This window comes from Eptatretus burgeri, chromosome 12, assembly GCF_056783735.1.
Source record: "Eptatretus burgeri isolate ZD-2024b chromosome 12, Ebu_testis_v1, whole genome shotgun sequence".
Classification (NCBI taxonomy): Eukaryota; Metazoa; Chordata; class Myxini; order Myxiniformes; family Myxinidae; genus Eptatretus; species Eptatretus burgeri.
This window is the reverse complement of record NC_140972.1, coordinates 100,335,164-100,352,801: the sequence shown is the minus strand read 5'-3', so window position 1 is coordinate 100,352,801 and position 17,638 is coordinate 100,335,164. Positions and strand designations below refer to the sequence as shown.

The window sequence follows — 17,638 nt, the reverse complement described above, 5'->3', positions numbered from 1 at the left end:
CAAATGGTCACATTTATGTTCACGCCATTTCGACCGCGATGTGATCACGCCTAATGGACATTCCATCGAAGATCCAAAGTATTTTGCTTGGAACAACTGGGGGGAAACCTCTGATTCAACGCATCAATGGAGCTATCCTCAAACGGTCCATGGTCGCTGGCAGCACAACCGCAGCCTCTACTCTTGGCCGCTCTGTCTTTGGTAACTCACACCTTCCCTTGCGGCTCTGAACCTGCACTCGGCGCCAAACTTGACGACCGAGACCTCGCAACCGAGGTGTTTGGACCTTGCGACTTGGAGTGGCGAGTCCCTGATGTCGGCAGTGAGATCATGAAAGATTCAACACAACGGTCTTCAAATAAATCAATTGGAAGAACATTAATTACCTAATGATTGAAAAGGACTGAATTAAGACGGAGTAAATTTATTTGAATAACAAAGCAAAATGATAGATCGATAATTAATAATAATACTAGATCTGTACATGTTTAGCCTCGGTCTGGTCTGTAAAACAAAAACACAATCATTCAAATACAAACCTGAGGGGTTTCCCTTGGTTGTAGTTAGAAAATTTATTTGTTTCCAATCTTGAGAAATTGTGTACGTAACGTATCGTTTAATGCTAAAACCGTGAATTCGGAGCTCTGAAATGTTTGGCATTATCTTGCCTGAGGTGATCAGTCACCCATACACACTGTTTATTCAGTCACTTGAGCATACAATGGCAACTGGTGGAATAAAGCGTTTCGGCTTGTGCACCGCTCATGCGACTGGTGACCCCAACCATGATAAAAGTACCATAACTTGCATTGTACGTACTGTGTGTATACTATGAGCGATTGTTAAAGGAAAACGCTGATACGTGCGATTATTGCTGATTTAGTTGTCTTGCATGCAACGATTGAGTATTGCTTGCTTAGCTTGATGCCGTGGAAATCAAGGCGTTTAATATTGTTGGACTTTCCTCTGGGTCTACGGGTCTATCACTTCACCATCGCAGACAGGTCAGTGGTCTCTCTGTCTTCTAGCCCCTCCTTTCTGGTTTTCCATCCTATACTCTTTCCGTGCTTTGTCCCCCTCTCCCCCCCCCCCCAAGATTCCTACGGGTCCACCATCAAACCCCTTCGAGTGAATCTCCCTAAATCGACGATCGCTGCTCACATCCATTCATTTCTTCCTCTTTTAAAAATTTTTTCCTACCTTTGGAACCAACTTCCACATCCTCGGCGATGTCATTCTTCCCTCCAGTTCTTCAAGACAGCTGTTCACCACCATCTCAGATCATCCTCAATCCAAAACCATAATCTTTTCTACCCTTGTTAATCCCACCCCAATCCATACTTCTTCCAAATTTCCAGTTTTCCCCTCTGAGAGTTTCCTTCTGTATCCATCTTATCCACCCTATGCATCATATCCTGCTCATAATTCCTCCACACACCCATTGTTTGTCCCTAATCTTGAGAAATTTTTGTCCCCAATGTTGTTGTTGTTGCATGAGCTCGGGTCTGTCTTTGCCTTCGGCTCTGCAGTTGATGTCCCCCCCCCACCTCTCTCAATGCTGTCCCGTTTGTCCTGTTGTGTCCTGATCCATTCAGTGTACTTGTACTAGCTCTTCCCCAAGCCCAGACTGTGTACCAAAAAAAATAAAAATCATGACCGGAAGTGTGCACGACGACCAGAGCTCATTAAAGAAAAACCCTGTATGGCACCTCTTCTACTCCTGCGTCCCGGCCCCTCTCTTCTCCCCCTGCTTCGCGGCTCCTCTCTTCTCCCCCTGCTTCGCGGCTCCTCTCTTCTCCCCCTGCTTTGCGGCTCCCCTCTTCTCCCCTTGCGTCCCGGCCCCTCTCTTCTCCCCCTGCGTCCCGGCCCCTCTCTTCTCCCCCTGCTTCCCGGCCTCTCTCTCTCTTCTCCCTGCTTCTCTCCCTGCTTCTCTCCCTGCTTTTCTCTCTTCTCTCTCTTCTCTCTCTTCTCACCCTGCTTCCCAGCTTCTCTCTCTTCTCCCCTGGGTCCCGGCCTTTATCCTTTCCCCCTGCATTCTGCCCCATGAACTATATTGACCTATATTCCAAGATCTGAGGTGTTTGCTCCAATTTGTCAAATCAATCTCTCAATCCAAGCTGCCCCTGGTAAACCTGACATTACCTCCCTAATAGAATCCTTCCTCCCACAGGATGTCCCAGGTAATAGCAATCTGATTTCCTCCATTCCCAGAGTCAGCTTGTACCTCGTAACGGGTTCCTTTCATCTCCTCTCCCTGTCAAGGCTGGAGTGCCCCAAAGCAGTTTATTGGACCCAGTCTTGTTTCATCTTCATCAATGATCTTTCTCATTCTCTGGAAAATCCTGATTATCTCTTTGCTGATGATTCCACCCACGACCGTATCATTTCTCATCCTTCAGACAGCTAGGCAGCAGCCTCTTCCCTCTCTGCAGACCTTGATCGAACCAGGAGCTGGTGCAACACTTGGAAGGCCTTTTTTTTTTTCCAACTCCCAAAATCCAGGCTCACTGCTCACCTCTAATCATTTGTTCCTTTTCCTCTCTCACTTGTGGAACCAACTTCCCCAGTTTGTTCAGTTACATTCTTCTATACGAGGCTTCAAGACAACTGTTCACCATGACCTCAGGTCATCGATACATCCATACTCATGATCCCTTGTACCCCAAATGACCCCATTCCAAAACACTACCCTTTTCCAGGTTATTGTGGTTTTCGTTTCCTCTCTCCTTCACCTCTTTCCGTTTGTTCGTTGTCAGTTGGTTTGTTCAAATGAGTGATTGAGAAATTGTGACAAAATTGAAATGAATGAACATCCATCTTGCAACTTTGCCACTTATCTTGGATTATGTCACTCAAACTTTTTTTCCCCATCATATTTTATAATAAAGCTTTAAATTTCTCACTGATCACGTGGTAGCATTCTAACACTCATAATGTGCATTTGTTTTTGGACACAAATGTTGTATTTTTTTAACGTCACCCAAACACAATCACAAAATGCTTCATGCACTTCCCAAGGTAAAACCAAAGAGTTTTGTCTCCACAGAAGCTCAGCGCGATGGCCTTCAGGTTCAAGGACAAGGAGAAACCTCAAAACTGCACCTCGCGGAACGCCAACTTGTTGCACGTAAGGCTCCACACCACACACGAGGCAGGTGCTGTAGTCATGAGCTACAATTAGGAGACGGTTGATGCATATGCTACGACAGAGAGGAATTGGAGAAATGTAAAAAAAATAATAATAATAATAAAACGAGTAGGAGGAATGTGGTGAAAGAGTGCAATGAACGGGAGGGTTTGCGGTTCACCTCTCATGAATACTCATTATTTAAATTCCAACAGATTGTCCACATCAAGAAAGCATCGACTGAATGGCTTTGAGTTAAAATTTGGGATCGGCGTGAAGTTTATCGTGAAGGTTTTGCATCTTGTAAAGGTGTCGCTTACTTTGTCGGCAAATGTGTGCGCGTGTGTGCGTTTGTGTTTTCCCTCCACCAGTACTACCCTTTCAGTGAAGTGCTGCTCTCGAACTACATGCTGGAAGAATTCAAGCCTGATTTGATTGACATGGTGCTGAACAAGTTGCATCCAGAAAATGCCAGGTGGGGCCACAATGCCACAATGAGGTTTAGCAGAGTTTTTTTGAGGGTTTTTTTGGTTTGATTTGTCCATAAGTTTGAGGCTGATGAAAACGTGAGTTGATAAAGGGTGAAAAGGTAACGCAGTGACAGTGGGGACACACACGGTTGGACACAAAAAGCAAGAGAATGAACGAGCAATGAGAGTTCAGTTCGATGTAACAGCCTCCTTTATTTTATTTTCATCTCACTGCAGAGGAAATTGCTGTCCTCCAACTTCTGCGATTGAGTGTGTGCACCTATCTCCTTGTTCACCCCCTGTGTCTTCCCCTTGATCTCATCCCTTATTTCTTCAAGTCTCCCTCTATTCATGCTTGGTGTTGGCTTAATGATTAGGGTCCTGAGTTCAAATCCTGCTCAGCAGTTGAATTAATACCAGGTGGGGTTAACTCGGCCTGTCGTCCTTCCGAGGTTGGCAAAATGAGTGCCAGCATGCTGGTATACTGTGTCGGAGTGGCGACCCGTCCAGGATTGTCCCTCATAGCCAAGGAGACGGCTTAAGCAGCACCAACGCTCTGCACAGAGTATGGTCCCAATCTCCTCCTCCTCTATTCTGTCCCACAGCCATGCTGTTGGGAGTGTATAAAGCCTCTTTTCTAGTATATAAAGCCCTGTCTCCTTCAGCTGCTCCTCATAGCTGAGTCTAGATAGGCCCTTCGCTGAACCCTCTCTGTGGCATCCATGTCCTTCCGAAGTTGAGGTGACCAAAACTGCACAAAATCTTCTAGATGTGGCTCTCACTAAATTCCTTTTAGTTCTTGTGTAAAGGTTGAAGCAAAATACCTGTTTAATAAGCCAAACCATCTCACTTTCCTCACCAATTTGGAGGGAGGAGGCATTGGGGTGGGTGGGGGGGGGGAGGTTGCATTTGTTTGGGTAGTTAGCAGAGGCCTACGAATGATTGAATAATTAATGTTTGAGACTGTCGATGAAACGAGTAAAAGTGTGCCCGACAAATAGCAACAGTAAGATGAGACAAATCTGGAATTTTATCATTGTACTTTGAAGATGGTTCTCTTGGAGCAGAAAGAAGCACATCTGCCCTTGAAGGAATTCGGAACCACCATTGTATCCGAAGAATACATGTCTCGATGAACTTTTTAAAATTCCTCCAGGCATTATTTTTGGGTTGTCCAGGTGTCTGCTATTGGTTATTTGTTACCCGGTTGGAAGGATATCCATCGATGCATTCACATCAATTTTTATCTTCCAGTTTCATTTTTCATTGTTGGTACTGCAGTGTGCCATCCAAAGATCACTTGCCCAATTCATTGTGTGCCTTGTTCGAAGGTTTGTGAAACGAAATATATTTATTTGAAAAACAAGAGTTTTTGGAGAGGTTAAGATAATAATCTGGACATCATGCTATTTCTAACTTTTGAGGGGGAATTGAGCAGGAATGGTACTTATTATGTCCTCCACTGATGGTGAAGGAGCTTATGTTTTCACCCCTTTCTGTCTGTCTGTCTGTCTGTTTATGGACAAAATATCTCAAAAAGTTGTCGATGGATCCGGATGAAATTTTGTGGACAGGTTTGGTGTGTGACAAGGACGAACTCATTAGGTGTTGGTGAAGATCCGGATCTGGATCTGATAATTTTTAAAAAATGATTCTTTATGATTGAGAGATAGGGCTAAACCGATATATAGCATGATATCTAAAAAAGTTGTGGACGGATTTGGATGAAACTTGGTGGACAGGTTGGGTGTGTGGCAAGGACGAATTGACTCGATTTTGTGAAGATCCGAATTCAGATCTGGATACGAGAATTATTTTATTTTTAAAGTGATTCTTCACCATTGAGAGATCGGGCCAAAAACGATGTTGTACTGTATAGAATGATATTTCAAACATGTATTGGGCCCGATATGTTCTCGTGGATCAGGCATTACGTGGCGGAGGTACGCGCTCCACCGAGTGCCCTTCTCGTTTGTATTGAAATTGTGGGGTGGGCATGCTTATGATGGTGTGGCATGATGAATCATTTTGTACTTCATAGGGTTTCCGTGGTTGCGAAATCATTTGAGAGTTTGACAAACACAGAGGAGCGCTGGTATGGCACACAATATGTGCAGGTTCCTGTGTCGGAGGAAACTTGTCAGGTAGGTTTCTTTATAACATAGACAAGCTGTCCCAATCTATCATTAACTTTGTTTTTTTGCTCATTTAATTATTACTCACACTTTCCCATATCACCCCTCTTTTCATTCATTTAAATTTCATTTATACTCCAACAAAGTAAGTCTCCATACTTAGGCTTGAACCCACTCCATAGCATCTGTTTAAAAGGACTATAATGAGCAAGAGATGAAGAAAAAGACAATTCTGATAACATTGCTTTCTGCTTGTGCTAAAAATATTCTGAGAAATCTCTCTCCAAAGAAACCCGAATCTTTGAGGGCAGCCATAACATAATTTAAGCCAGATGGCTGGCCCAATTGCAGGGTGATATATGTGAAACCAGATGGCTCGCAAAAGTACGTGATCGTGCACTCCTCCAAGAAGTCACCAAGTACTGGGACAAAAAAAAACCTGACATCATTGAAGGTGCAGCTTCTTCGCATGACCAAAGCACCATCTCAAAAGAACTGCACTCCTGCCTTATCTTCACAAAAGATCAGTCTAATATGATGGAGGCTTCCTGTACTTTAGGTTGAGGGTTCGCATGAGATTTTATAAGCTCTGACGCTAGACCATGATGTGTTTTGTTGTTATTCCTGCGCTTTTAAAGAAAAGCGGGAATATTGTGATTGTCTCCGCCGTCCGTCAGTCTGTTCTTCCGTCTATCCGTACATCCGTACGTCTGTCTGTCTTACCCTGTAACTCCTCCTACACCGTTTGAAATAGGAACCTGAAACTTTGGGAGATAGTAGATATATGTATTGGGAAGTGCACAACACTGTCGGATTTTTGATATGACCCCTAGGGGCCGGGCCCAAAGGGGTTGGGGGTCATGGGGGTCGATTAAAAAAAAATTGTCATAGCTTTTTAAATCAAACATATTCATGAGTTAAACATTTAACAACATTTTTTTTTAAACACATGATGATCAGAGGGTGCTTGGGGGGTAGGGGGTGATTTGTGGATAGGGGGTCAAAATAGCTCCTCCTCCACCGTTTGAGATAGGAACTTGAAACTTTGGGACATAGTAGATATATGTATGGGGAAGTGCACAACACTGTCGGATTTTTGATATGACCCCAAGGGGCCAGGCCAGAGGGGGTGGGGTCATGGAGGCTGATTTTTAACCTCCGCCATCGAAGTTGGATGGAGGTTACTGTTTTCATCCCTTTCTGTTTGTTTGTTTGTGAACAGTATTACGGAAAAACTCGACGGATTTCGACGAAACTTAGTGGGGGGGATTAGATATGGTCCAAGGATCATGCCATTAGATTTTGGACTTGGTCCAAAGTCCAATATGGCCGCTATGGTGGCTATTTTGAAAAAAATATTTGAATTTTTGTTTTTGCATTTCTTCATGTTCTAAGTGATTTCCAACCCCCCCCCCCCAAAAAAAAAATTGTTAGAGAAAAAAAAAGAAAATGTTGCACCTTTTTTTTTTAAACAAAATTTCGATTTTTTTTTTTTTTTGCATTCCTACATGTTGTAAGTGATTTCTAACAAAAAACATGCCAACATTATAATTGCGGCTGATTTTGGAACTTCAGGTGGATATACCCACGTAAAATCAATTTCTGTCTCAAGGAATCCAGTTATGACGAATGAATTGAGTATGTAAAAGTTAAAAGTAAAAGGGAAAGTTGCAAACTATAACTCTGTGAGCACTGTTGACGTCAAATTGAATGAATAGGATATCAGGTTCACTTGAGTGACCTAACAGTATTGGCGGTGGAGGTTTTGCGCTCTACCGAGTGCTCCCCCTCTAGTTTTTAAGTGTATTTACCATTGTACATGGTAAATTATTTTATAAAGAACTTACTTATGTGGCCCCCATGAGTGAAAAACAGTCACAGATTTTACTGTATTTATCTAATTGATTATGAATAATAATAATTAATATTACACAGTTCATTCCTATGATTAAATTGATGCACAGTTCTGTATTGCTGGACAGTGTTAAATTAATGTTTCATGATATGTTGACATGCTTGCAATGACTTCTGATTTAGTAAACATAGTAAGTCTTTGGTCATAAAGCACATAAAATAGAAAAGAATAGTCAATCCATTTTGCAAGATAAAATTTCACCGAGCGTTAATGGGACAAAGCAGTGCATGCGGGATTATGCGATGGTGTGCCATCAACAACGTAGTTCTAGTTGTTATTGTTGTTACCTCTGACACCAAAGCTGAATGGAGGTCGTTTTCAACCTCCATCCACCTGTTGTTACCTTCGATCGAGCAGTGATAGAGTGTGCTCCTGACACAGTCTTTCACTTTTGATAGGGCAGCTCGACATGGGACGAACGATCCCAACTCATGAACTCAACAGGATAGTGAAGGCCGGTTGGAAAATTAGTGGATGCGATCTGCCTTCCATTGAGAGCATGTATAGTGGGGCAGATATGTAACAAAAATTGCTCGAGATGTTCACATCCGGCAGAAAGTTTGAAATTTTGCATACAGGGGTATTTTGACATGCTGAGTTCAAAAATTGGCGGATCCAAGAGGTCTGACCAATGGACCGGCCGCCATCTTGAATTCCAATATGGCCGCCATGACGAAACATTGAACATTACTATCTATGGTTCCAAGTGACCTATGGCCCTGAAATTTGGTACACAGGTGCATTTTGAGATAATGAATTCAACAATGGAAAAAAATTGAAATGTATGACAAACCTTATGGCCGCCATTTTGAATTCCAATATGGCCGCCAAGACGAAATGTTGAAAATCCCGGGTTCTTTGCAAAAGCAATACCAATTCAATGGATCCCGAGTTGTCGAATCATATAACAAGTCAAAGAGCTCATTTCAAAGTATATTTCCTACCAGTTGGCAGCTGATAGCAGATTTGCCATGTATGCTGACCAGGAGATATTATCTTCACTCTCAAGACCTTCCTTCTCCTGCAGACTTTGTACAAATGAAAGCCACTGACTTTCTTTGTCCTGTATTCCAGAGGACACACTTGAAGTGGATGGACCTTTTGGTTTTCTTGGAATGGGATTATTAGTTGGAAATGCTTCAGGAGGCACATCACTGTAAGATGCAGGAAGCGCGGCTATGGTTTTGGAGCGCTGTTTGTTCTCATTCTCAGTGACATTCTCATGATTTCGAATACTGCCACTTTTGTCATGTGAAACATGTTGTGTCAGTGATAACGCGGTTCCATGAAATGAACTTTGTGCTGATGCTGATGCTGATGATGGGTTGTGATCTATGTTGTCTCGGTTGCCTGTTGTGAATATTCCACTTCGCAATTTTGTTGGACACACGACGCCGTCATGTTTGTATATTTCTATGACTCTGTTGGCCTCATCTGTGGATACCTCCAGTATGCGATCATAGGAAACACACAAACCATGTTGAAAAAGAACGTCAACGAGATCCCGTTTCCTTGTTTTGCTATGAATGAGAAGACCCAGGTAAAGTGGCAGTGATGTTTCACGTTTCAAATTGTGACGTTCTGCTGTAGTTTCCAACCTTCCTCGTTTCATGGTGTTGAATGTTACAAGTTGAGTTCAGGATTGCACAGACGCCTCCCTTGTTTGCGTTCTGTTTTTGTATGTTTGTACCAGCAAGAATCATTTCCATCAACGCTGCCAATGATGGTGGTGAGTTGTTATATGATTCGTTAACTAGGGATCCATTGAATTGGTATTGCTTTTGCAAAATATCTTTGCGCACAATCTGGGCAGCTCTCATGAGAATGACCACGTCGTTGTCAGAGCTTTGTCTACAAGCATGCAATAAAGCTTCACCAATTTCCTCTTTGAATGACAGTACCACTTCATGGTTGCTCTTATGTGCCTCAAGTTGCGGAAGGTGTATGAGAAGCTTGTCCTTAAGGTAAGTTGAATTAATCCTCTTTGAGATATCACCTCCCAGTTGTGCCAGACGTTCTGTATAAAGCTTTGTGAGATCGGCTAACTTGAAAGTGTAACTGTCATCTGTACACTTCATTTCTTCCAAATAGGATATCAATTCGGCCAAAGCTACTGATTCTGGTGGCATATTTTGACTTGAACTGGCTTCCTCATTCTTTCTTACAAATGAAATGATCTGTATCGAGTGTGGAGAACAGTCATGCACTTCTTGTGATAAACAGCATCTGATGCCGTCGTATCACCTCCAGACAATCTAGCCAGGAGTTTTGTATCCCTCAATTCTGTTGCCATCAATCGAACATTGGAATCTACATTTTTTGTTGCCGCTCTGTGGACTATTTCTTCATTACTGATAATGCTATCACAAAAGAAAAATGTGCTAGCGGTATTCTGTTCAACGGATGGAGATTTGAAACTTGTTCTGAGTCTTTTCTTAACAGGCGAGTAAGTTTCTTCACCAAGTTTAAGGTCTGAACTTTGCTTTATTTCCCTTGATTCAGCCCTGGCCACACGAGAGCTGCTGCACTGCACGTAACAGTTTTTGTGCCATTTGGCAGCATGCGCTGCTTGGGTTTCTGCAATACCGCAACCATCATCGAGTCGGGAAATGTTTATCCCGCAAGGCAAGGCAGCTAAATCATTCAATGACTTGAGATTTTGAGCAAGATTCTCGTAGACGTCTAGACACGACTGATTGCTGCCCTTATGTGCATCTCTTAGTGGTTCATTTTCAGAACGTTTCTAGCAGAGCGTAAATGTTCCAGTCTGTTGGCATTGGAATTGTTGACGATGTTTTCTTTGATTTCAACATTGGATCTGAAAGAGAAAAAAACATAAAAAAATCAATTATTGGAATGTCATGTGAATGTTCAGTTCCGGCAGAAAGTGTTAAATTTCGCATACAGGGGTATTTGGGGGCGCTGAATTTCCCAAATTTCTACTGCCTTCGACAAAATTACAAACCCATCAGTATATTTAAGATGCAACAATTTTCCAGTTAATGTAAAATAATAATGGAAAAAATAAGTTAATTTTCCATAATAATGCTCAAATGATTTAACACTGTGCTATTAAAGCAATGAAAACATCGATGTTTGTCTTGGCGGCCATATTGGAATTTAAAATGGCGGCCATACCGTTTGTCAGACATTTCAAATTATTGCATTATTGAACTCAGCATGTAAACATACCCTTGTGTACCAAATTTCAGCGCCACAGGTAATTTAGAACCTAAGATAGGGATATTCAACATTTTGTCTTGGCGACCATATTGAAATTCAAGATGGCGGCCGTTCCATTGGTTAGATCTCTTGGATCCGCCAATTTTTGAAATCAGCGCCCCAAAATACCCCTGTATGCGAAATTTCACACTTTCTGCTGGAAATGAACATCTTTTTCACATTTCTGGCCCACTAGTACTCCAGTCGAGTAGTGAAAAGAGCGAAAGCTATCATCCGAGATGAGTTGCACTCAGCACACGACATTTTTGAATTTCTCCGTTCGAGTAAACATTATAGTGTAGTAGATAGTAGAAAAATCATGCAAATTATGATGCAAGCATCAAATTTGGCATTTCTTTTCTGCAGGGCTTTCTGATCAAATCTGCCTGATTGGCCATTTGAAAATCCAAATTTTGAAAAATTTTGATTTTCAAAAGGCCAATTAGGCAGATTTCATTAGAATTCCCTGGAGAACAAATGTGCCAACTTTGATGCTTGTATCATCATTTGCACGATTCCTCTCAAAAATTGCTCTTATCTGTCCCACTATTATCGTTCCATCAAGACCAACTGTAATCGCTCGCACAACAGCTTTTACCCAACTGCAATCCACACCCTCAATGAATCTGTGTGTGAAGTTTTGTGAGCATCGAAGGAATGGTTGTGGATTTTTTAAACCATGCCACTCATTTGATTTTCTGATTTCATTTCAACACCAAAATGTTGTTTAGGGCTCTCTATTCACAATCATTCTATTGCTAACGATCTGGATCTATTTCTTATTCAATTTAATGTTTAAGCACAAAGTATCTCTCATTGTATGCGCATCACATACACATGACAATAAACTCATTATTATTATTATTATTATTATTATTATTATTATCTATGAAAGGGGTGAGGAAGGGCTTTTACAGACGATCCAGGTTGGAGTGGAGGAAGTAAAGGAACAGGTAGGTAATCTAAGAGTAGATAAGGCTCCGGGTCCAGATAATATGTACCCGAGAGTAATGATGGAGGTGGCTTAGCAGGTAAGCGAGATGTTAACATATATTTTCAATATCTCACTGGAGTCAAGACAGATACCGGAGGATTGGAGAGTAGTAAATGTATCACCATTATTAGGTCATCTCTATCATCTCAGTAGAGATACCTAATAATAATAGTCTCGAAGTCTGTCCGTACGTCCGTCCGTTCGTCCACAATCAAACCGAGTGGAGACAAATAACCAATAGTGGAATGGATAGAGGTCGATGAGACATTCACAACGATATAACTTTCAAGGTCGTCCAAGGTCGAGGTCAACGTCACGAGGCTGTCAAAGTTGTGAAAATCGTCTTTCAAATCGTATCTCCTCCCTCATTTATCAAGAGAGATCAAATGTTATTAGTGATTCAGATACTATGGACGATTATATAGAACAACACGAGCCATTTTTTTTTGAAATTTGTTCTCGTTCCGATTTTATAGCCCTTCAAACTACGCTCTGATTCCCCGTATGGGCCGTTCATAAAGTACATACAAAAATAAAAGTATTTAATTAGGAACCGGAACTCTCCGAGACAAATATTACATTTGAAGCTTTTGTCAAATTTAACTAAAACGATGGAACACAAGTTTATATTCACACTTACTTTCATTTATGACATTAACATTGTCTTGAATGTCAATTTGTACTTTTATTTGTGATCAGATTCAGGAAAGTATTGATACTTGGATAGATTGGTGTTGGCTTGGTGTTGGCTGAGCAGTCAGGGTGGTGGCTTTGGATCCTATGGTCCTGAGTTCAAGCCTCGTTGGCTGCTGAATTAACACCAGGGAGATTCAGCCTGTCATCCTTTCGAGGTTGGCAAAATGAGTACCAGTGAAGCAGCCAAAAGGCTGCACACGAAGGGAAGGGGTATTGATGGATTTTTTTAAATCTGGTATTGGTGTGGCACAGGCATGATGGGCTGAAAGGCCTCCTCCTGTGTAAAATCTCCTTGTAATTCCTTGTAATTGGGCAAAAGATTTGCAGATGAGATTTAACCTGAGCAAGTGTAAGGTGTTGGGGATGGGAAAGAACAATGAAAATAGAGATTACAGGATGTAAGGGGTAATTTTGGAGCGTGTCACACAGGAGAAGGATCTGGGGGTGCTAATAGATATGGAGGTTGGGGGGGGGGGTAAGTAGACAGGACAATGCCAGACAGCTTTAGGTAAACGTGACAGAGCTTTTGGCTTTTGGTTTTTTTGGTGAGCGGATAAATTATAAACCAAGAGATAGTTTTAATACTGTACAGGAATATTGTTGTGTCCAGGGGGTTTGCCCTACTTGGACGGATGGCCAAACGATTTGCCTTGGAGGCTTACAGCCGAGATTCTCGGAGATTAATGCGCGCATGTGGGAAAGAACAGCTACAAGGACGGAGCAGATGGATGCACAGCATAATGGGCTTTATCTCAAACCCACAACAGATGCACGGACACCAACATATTAAATAAATAATGATTTTATAAACAGAAAATCAAACAGTTACAGGGGTTTCCTTATTTTTTGGAGTAGGAGGCTACCATTAAAAAGTAGCAGGTGACCATCACCATGAGCGAAGCAAGCACAGCTGTATGGCCGTGGTCCAGGGCCCGCCAAGGGCCCTGGATGGCTGGAGATACATTCTAGAATGATTTCTGACATGAAATAGTTCTCATATTATCATGTAATGTAATGTAATGCAATGAAATGTACTCACTAAATGTAATGAAAATTGCTTAGATGTTAAGCAGTGGAGTAACTGAAAATAGTCCAAATGCATTCATCACTGTGAGGAACTGCTTTTCAAAAGGTCCTACCATTAGGCAGAAGTTGAGGGACACCTCAAACAATGACAACACCTAAACTTCACAACTCCCTAAATATCTGATGAACTATTTCAGCATAGGGAAGCTCAGCATTATATTTGTAAATTTTCTTTCATTCATTTTATGCATATTTTCCCTCTTCGATTTCATTTTACTTTGTTAAATATTGTTTATTATTATTTTATTGTGTTTTGTTTTGATTTAATAAACAGCTCAAACTAATAACTTTAGACTAGTTTATTGTTTGAAAATGAATGATAAACATGTATTTAACTTCACTCGTTTTCAGATAATTTCTTTATTCGATGTCACCGAGCTTCAATCGGTCAACCAATCAAACAGTCTAAGTGTGAATAATTAAATGCATCAGTCACAATCCCAATTTTGTTCAACTTCCACCTTGCATTATCCGCCAATATCGTGTTGTTATACTGTCAAGAAAAGCTCACAAGTCTATGGTGCATGTACCTGCGGTACCAGTATTCAGTTGGCCAGTTCATAGCTGCTCATACTTGGCCTTCACTTCAGTGAATAAACGGCGATTTTCAGTGCAAAAAATAACCACGAATAATAACGTACAAAAGCTGCTTTAAGCTTATAGACTAATTTCTTTTGAAATTTAAAAGGAACAACAGGTGACCGTGTATTTTGGAGCCGCATCACTTGACAAAAGCTCAAAATGGACTAGGTGAAACACATGTTTCGTGAAACAACAACGTCGCACTTGCGAGAGTGTAAGTTTCGACCCATTACTGATGGCCTGATGGCCATTACTTACCTCCCATGTCTTTGGACTTCTTCGAAAATCCAAAGTCAAAAGGGATTTTCGTTCCGATGCCATCGTTTCGGCAGCGAAACTGCGAGGCCTACAAAGTTTATTTTCTTGAGGTCATTGCTGTATGGTATCAGGGTATCTGGCCAACAGTCCAAAACGAGGCTAAAGCAGAGAACTCTCTATTGCAGGAGGCGTGTTTTAGCTGCTTGTGTTATTTTTAGGTCAGTGTTGTGCGATACCTGGCGAGAGTACTAACAGTAAAAGTAAGCCCGCTTTTATCGAAATACTAATGTATTTTCGTCTCGGATTTCAAAACAGGAAATGCAGAGATTTCGTGGTGACAAAAAAAAACAAAAAACAAAACAAACAAACGAAAAATCGGTGCTGAAGTAGGCGGCGACCTTTGACATTTTTTCTCTGAGTAGACTGCTGCGGGTCGCCGGTAACCGGCTTCTCAGGAAACCCCTGCAGTTATAATGGAAATAAATCAAGACGTGATGTAACCTAAATTTAAATTCCTCTTTGAGGCACCTCCACACTCGGACACAAAAACAGACAAGGGGAAAAGATAAAGCAAAATAAAAATCCCTCCTTTATTTGGGACGGTCGACGCCGTTCCTCTGCAGAATGCCGGGCTCGCTCACCCAGAATGGTACAACACGAGGCTTTGAGGGATGTCTCACACGATGCAGCCCAACAGTTGATGACTAGCGTCTTGCTCCATCACGTGGGTAAATTCACAGCATGACACGAGAATTGTGTTGCTGTATTTCGTCGTGTCTCGATGTAACCAGCCAGCGAAACCCCCTTACTCGATCGTGTCCTCCCACACTGTGTCCTCCTCGTTCTCCCGCTCAGAAGCTCCCTTTCCTTCAGCCAGCTCTCTGACGTCACGGCCATTGATCCTCTACTCCGGGGGCGTGGTGTCACCTCTGGAGGCGGGGTTTTCTGCCTGCTTGGCTATACAGCTCGGTTGTCGTCATTTTAAGGAAATGCTCCCTTTTTATTGCCGGTCTTGAAATGTAAAATCATAGGAAAAGGTCACAGGGGGCAATCACATATTGGGAGAACTTATCCTTAAACCGACCTAATTTAATACAGCACCACCCCCTGTGTGGTGACAAGTAACACTTAAGCTCACAGTTTCCCTACTTCTTTTACATCGAGATGTCTCCTACTCATCCATGGACCAAGCAACTCTATACTATCCTATCTTTCCTATGAAATCCCCCCATCTACCTCACAAACATAATATTGTGTGCAGTTTTGGTCATCACAACTCAGGAACGACATTGATGCCACAGAGAGGGTTCAGCACAGGGCTACTAGATTGATTCCTCCAGGTCTATCCTATCTTGACTCAGTTATGAGATCATGTGAAGGGGATGGGGCTTTATACACTAGAAAGGAGGCGGTTACGAGGAGATATGAATGAGATGTTTAAGATAATGAAGGATATCGATAAAATAAGTGAAGATGAATTATTCAACAGAGTAGACAGTGATAGGACCAGGGGCCATAGCCTGAGAGTAAAGAAGAGGAGAGTTAAGACGGCAGTAAGGTTGGGGTCTTTTACTCAGAGAGTGCCGTATTTTCACGCAAATACCTTGCAAGCTATTTGTTCCATTACTTCTAAAAATTCCAACTACGGAGTATACACATGTGCGGGTTATACGGAGCATTCCACCATGCGGCACGTGATATAACCAGAGGGGGCCAACTTCAATTATCAAGATACAAAAGGTTTAAAAAAAAAAATTTTTTTTTTTTTTTTTTGCATGCTTCATTCTAATATCTTTAATTACAGTTTTCATATATTTTACCTACACACATGTATATGGAGGTATATATGTTTGTATTTGTGTTTTTGTATATATATATATATATATATATATATGTATATGTATATATTGTTGCGGATCCGGGGTTGCGGGATTCTCACCCGGTCCTAGGCGCCACCCTCACTACCCCCGTCTCCGGGGTTTATAACGCCGGCCGGCTCAGCACAGGCATCAGATCACGCGCCTTCAATCGCGATACCGACATAATCCTTGTACCTTACCAGTTGGGGAAATAGGAAATAGGGAAATAGGACTGGTTACAGACTGGTTGTGTCAGATGCCGAGCGTTTTCTGCCAGTCTGTAACCATTTTTGGTTTATATGCCAATCGAACGGATCGTTCCTCGACGCGACACAAATTAATCCATAGCGGCAACTTCATACGAATTAACCAGATTTATTGGGGAACATCGTGGATCACAACACAAGCAAAATTCACGACAATGGTAATATTAACAATCCTCAACCCGTTCTTAACTAGGGAACCACAGACGAAAGGTTTCGAGGGGATCGCTTCCGAAATATGCCTTAGACAACGTACAGACAAACAGCATGCATACAAGACAAGACAAGACAAGACAAGAGTACTTGTTGATGTCTCATGGACGAGAGGACAGTGTCAAAAGCACGAATGTTGCTCGTAACAGGCGAATGTCCACGGATTCGAACTCCTGCTCGAACGTGCTGCGTAGGCGATATGGAGGCATCGTACTCTTGCTCCCTCAAGGCACCGCGTGCGCATGCTCTCAGCGCGTTCCGGCCCCGCGCAATGTCGACGGCACAAGTCCGCCAGATTAACGATGGGCCTCAGCCGATCTCTCTCTAGGTCCAGCACACAAATCCAGGCCTGGCCTGTGCACCAGACAAGGCCCAAATCGAGGTGCCGACCTCCCCAGGCGGATCGACAAACGTGTCGCGCCGTTGATGTGAGCAGGGACTGTGTCAGAAGCTCCGGGGTCTCCTCTCCTGCCTTCCCGCCTCGAAGCCCGACCTCCGCTTCATCCTCTCAAAGCCGGCTGCTGTCGCTCTCACGGCAGAATCCTCGACGTGCAGGTCGGTTCAGTGTCTCCCGGCAGATCCAACACTGTGCCTCCTTCGTTCGCTCGCTTCGAAGTGACTCCGAGCACGCCTCGAGAACCCAACTGTTGTTTTCCACACACAACCTTTTCACGAAGCCTTTGTTCGCTCGCTTTGACACACGAGCTCCTTCGACACACGAGGTCCTTCGACACACGAGGATGCCTTCCTCTCAGCGACTGCGTTTTCCAAACTGAGAACTCCTTTTTCTCTCGTTTCTCTCTTTGTTCCACGAGCAC

General features: G+C 42.6%; 1 protein-coding gene across 2 annotated transcripts in view; it reads left to right on the top strand.

The window, feature by feature from the left end:
• The window catches only part of IDE (insulin degrading enzyme), a 154,478-nt gene that overhangs the window by 83,605 nt on the left and 53,235 nt on the right, over positions 1 to 17,638 (top strand). For both annotated transcript variants that reach the window (XM_085849081.1, XM_085849080.1), the window contains exons 10-12: positions 3,047 to 3,127; positions 3,499 to 3,602; positions 5,639 to 5,741. In XM_085849081.1, coding sequence (XP_085705207.1) covers positions 3,047 to 3,127; positions 3,499 to 3,602; positions 5,639 to 5,741 — 288 coding nt within the window. The remainder of the gene's footprint in view (positions 1 to 3,046; positions 3,128 to 3,498; positions 3,603 to 5,638; positions 5,742 to 17,638) is intronic.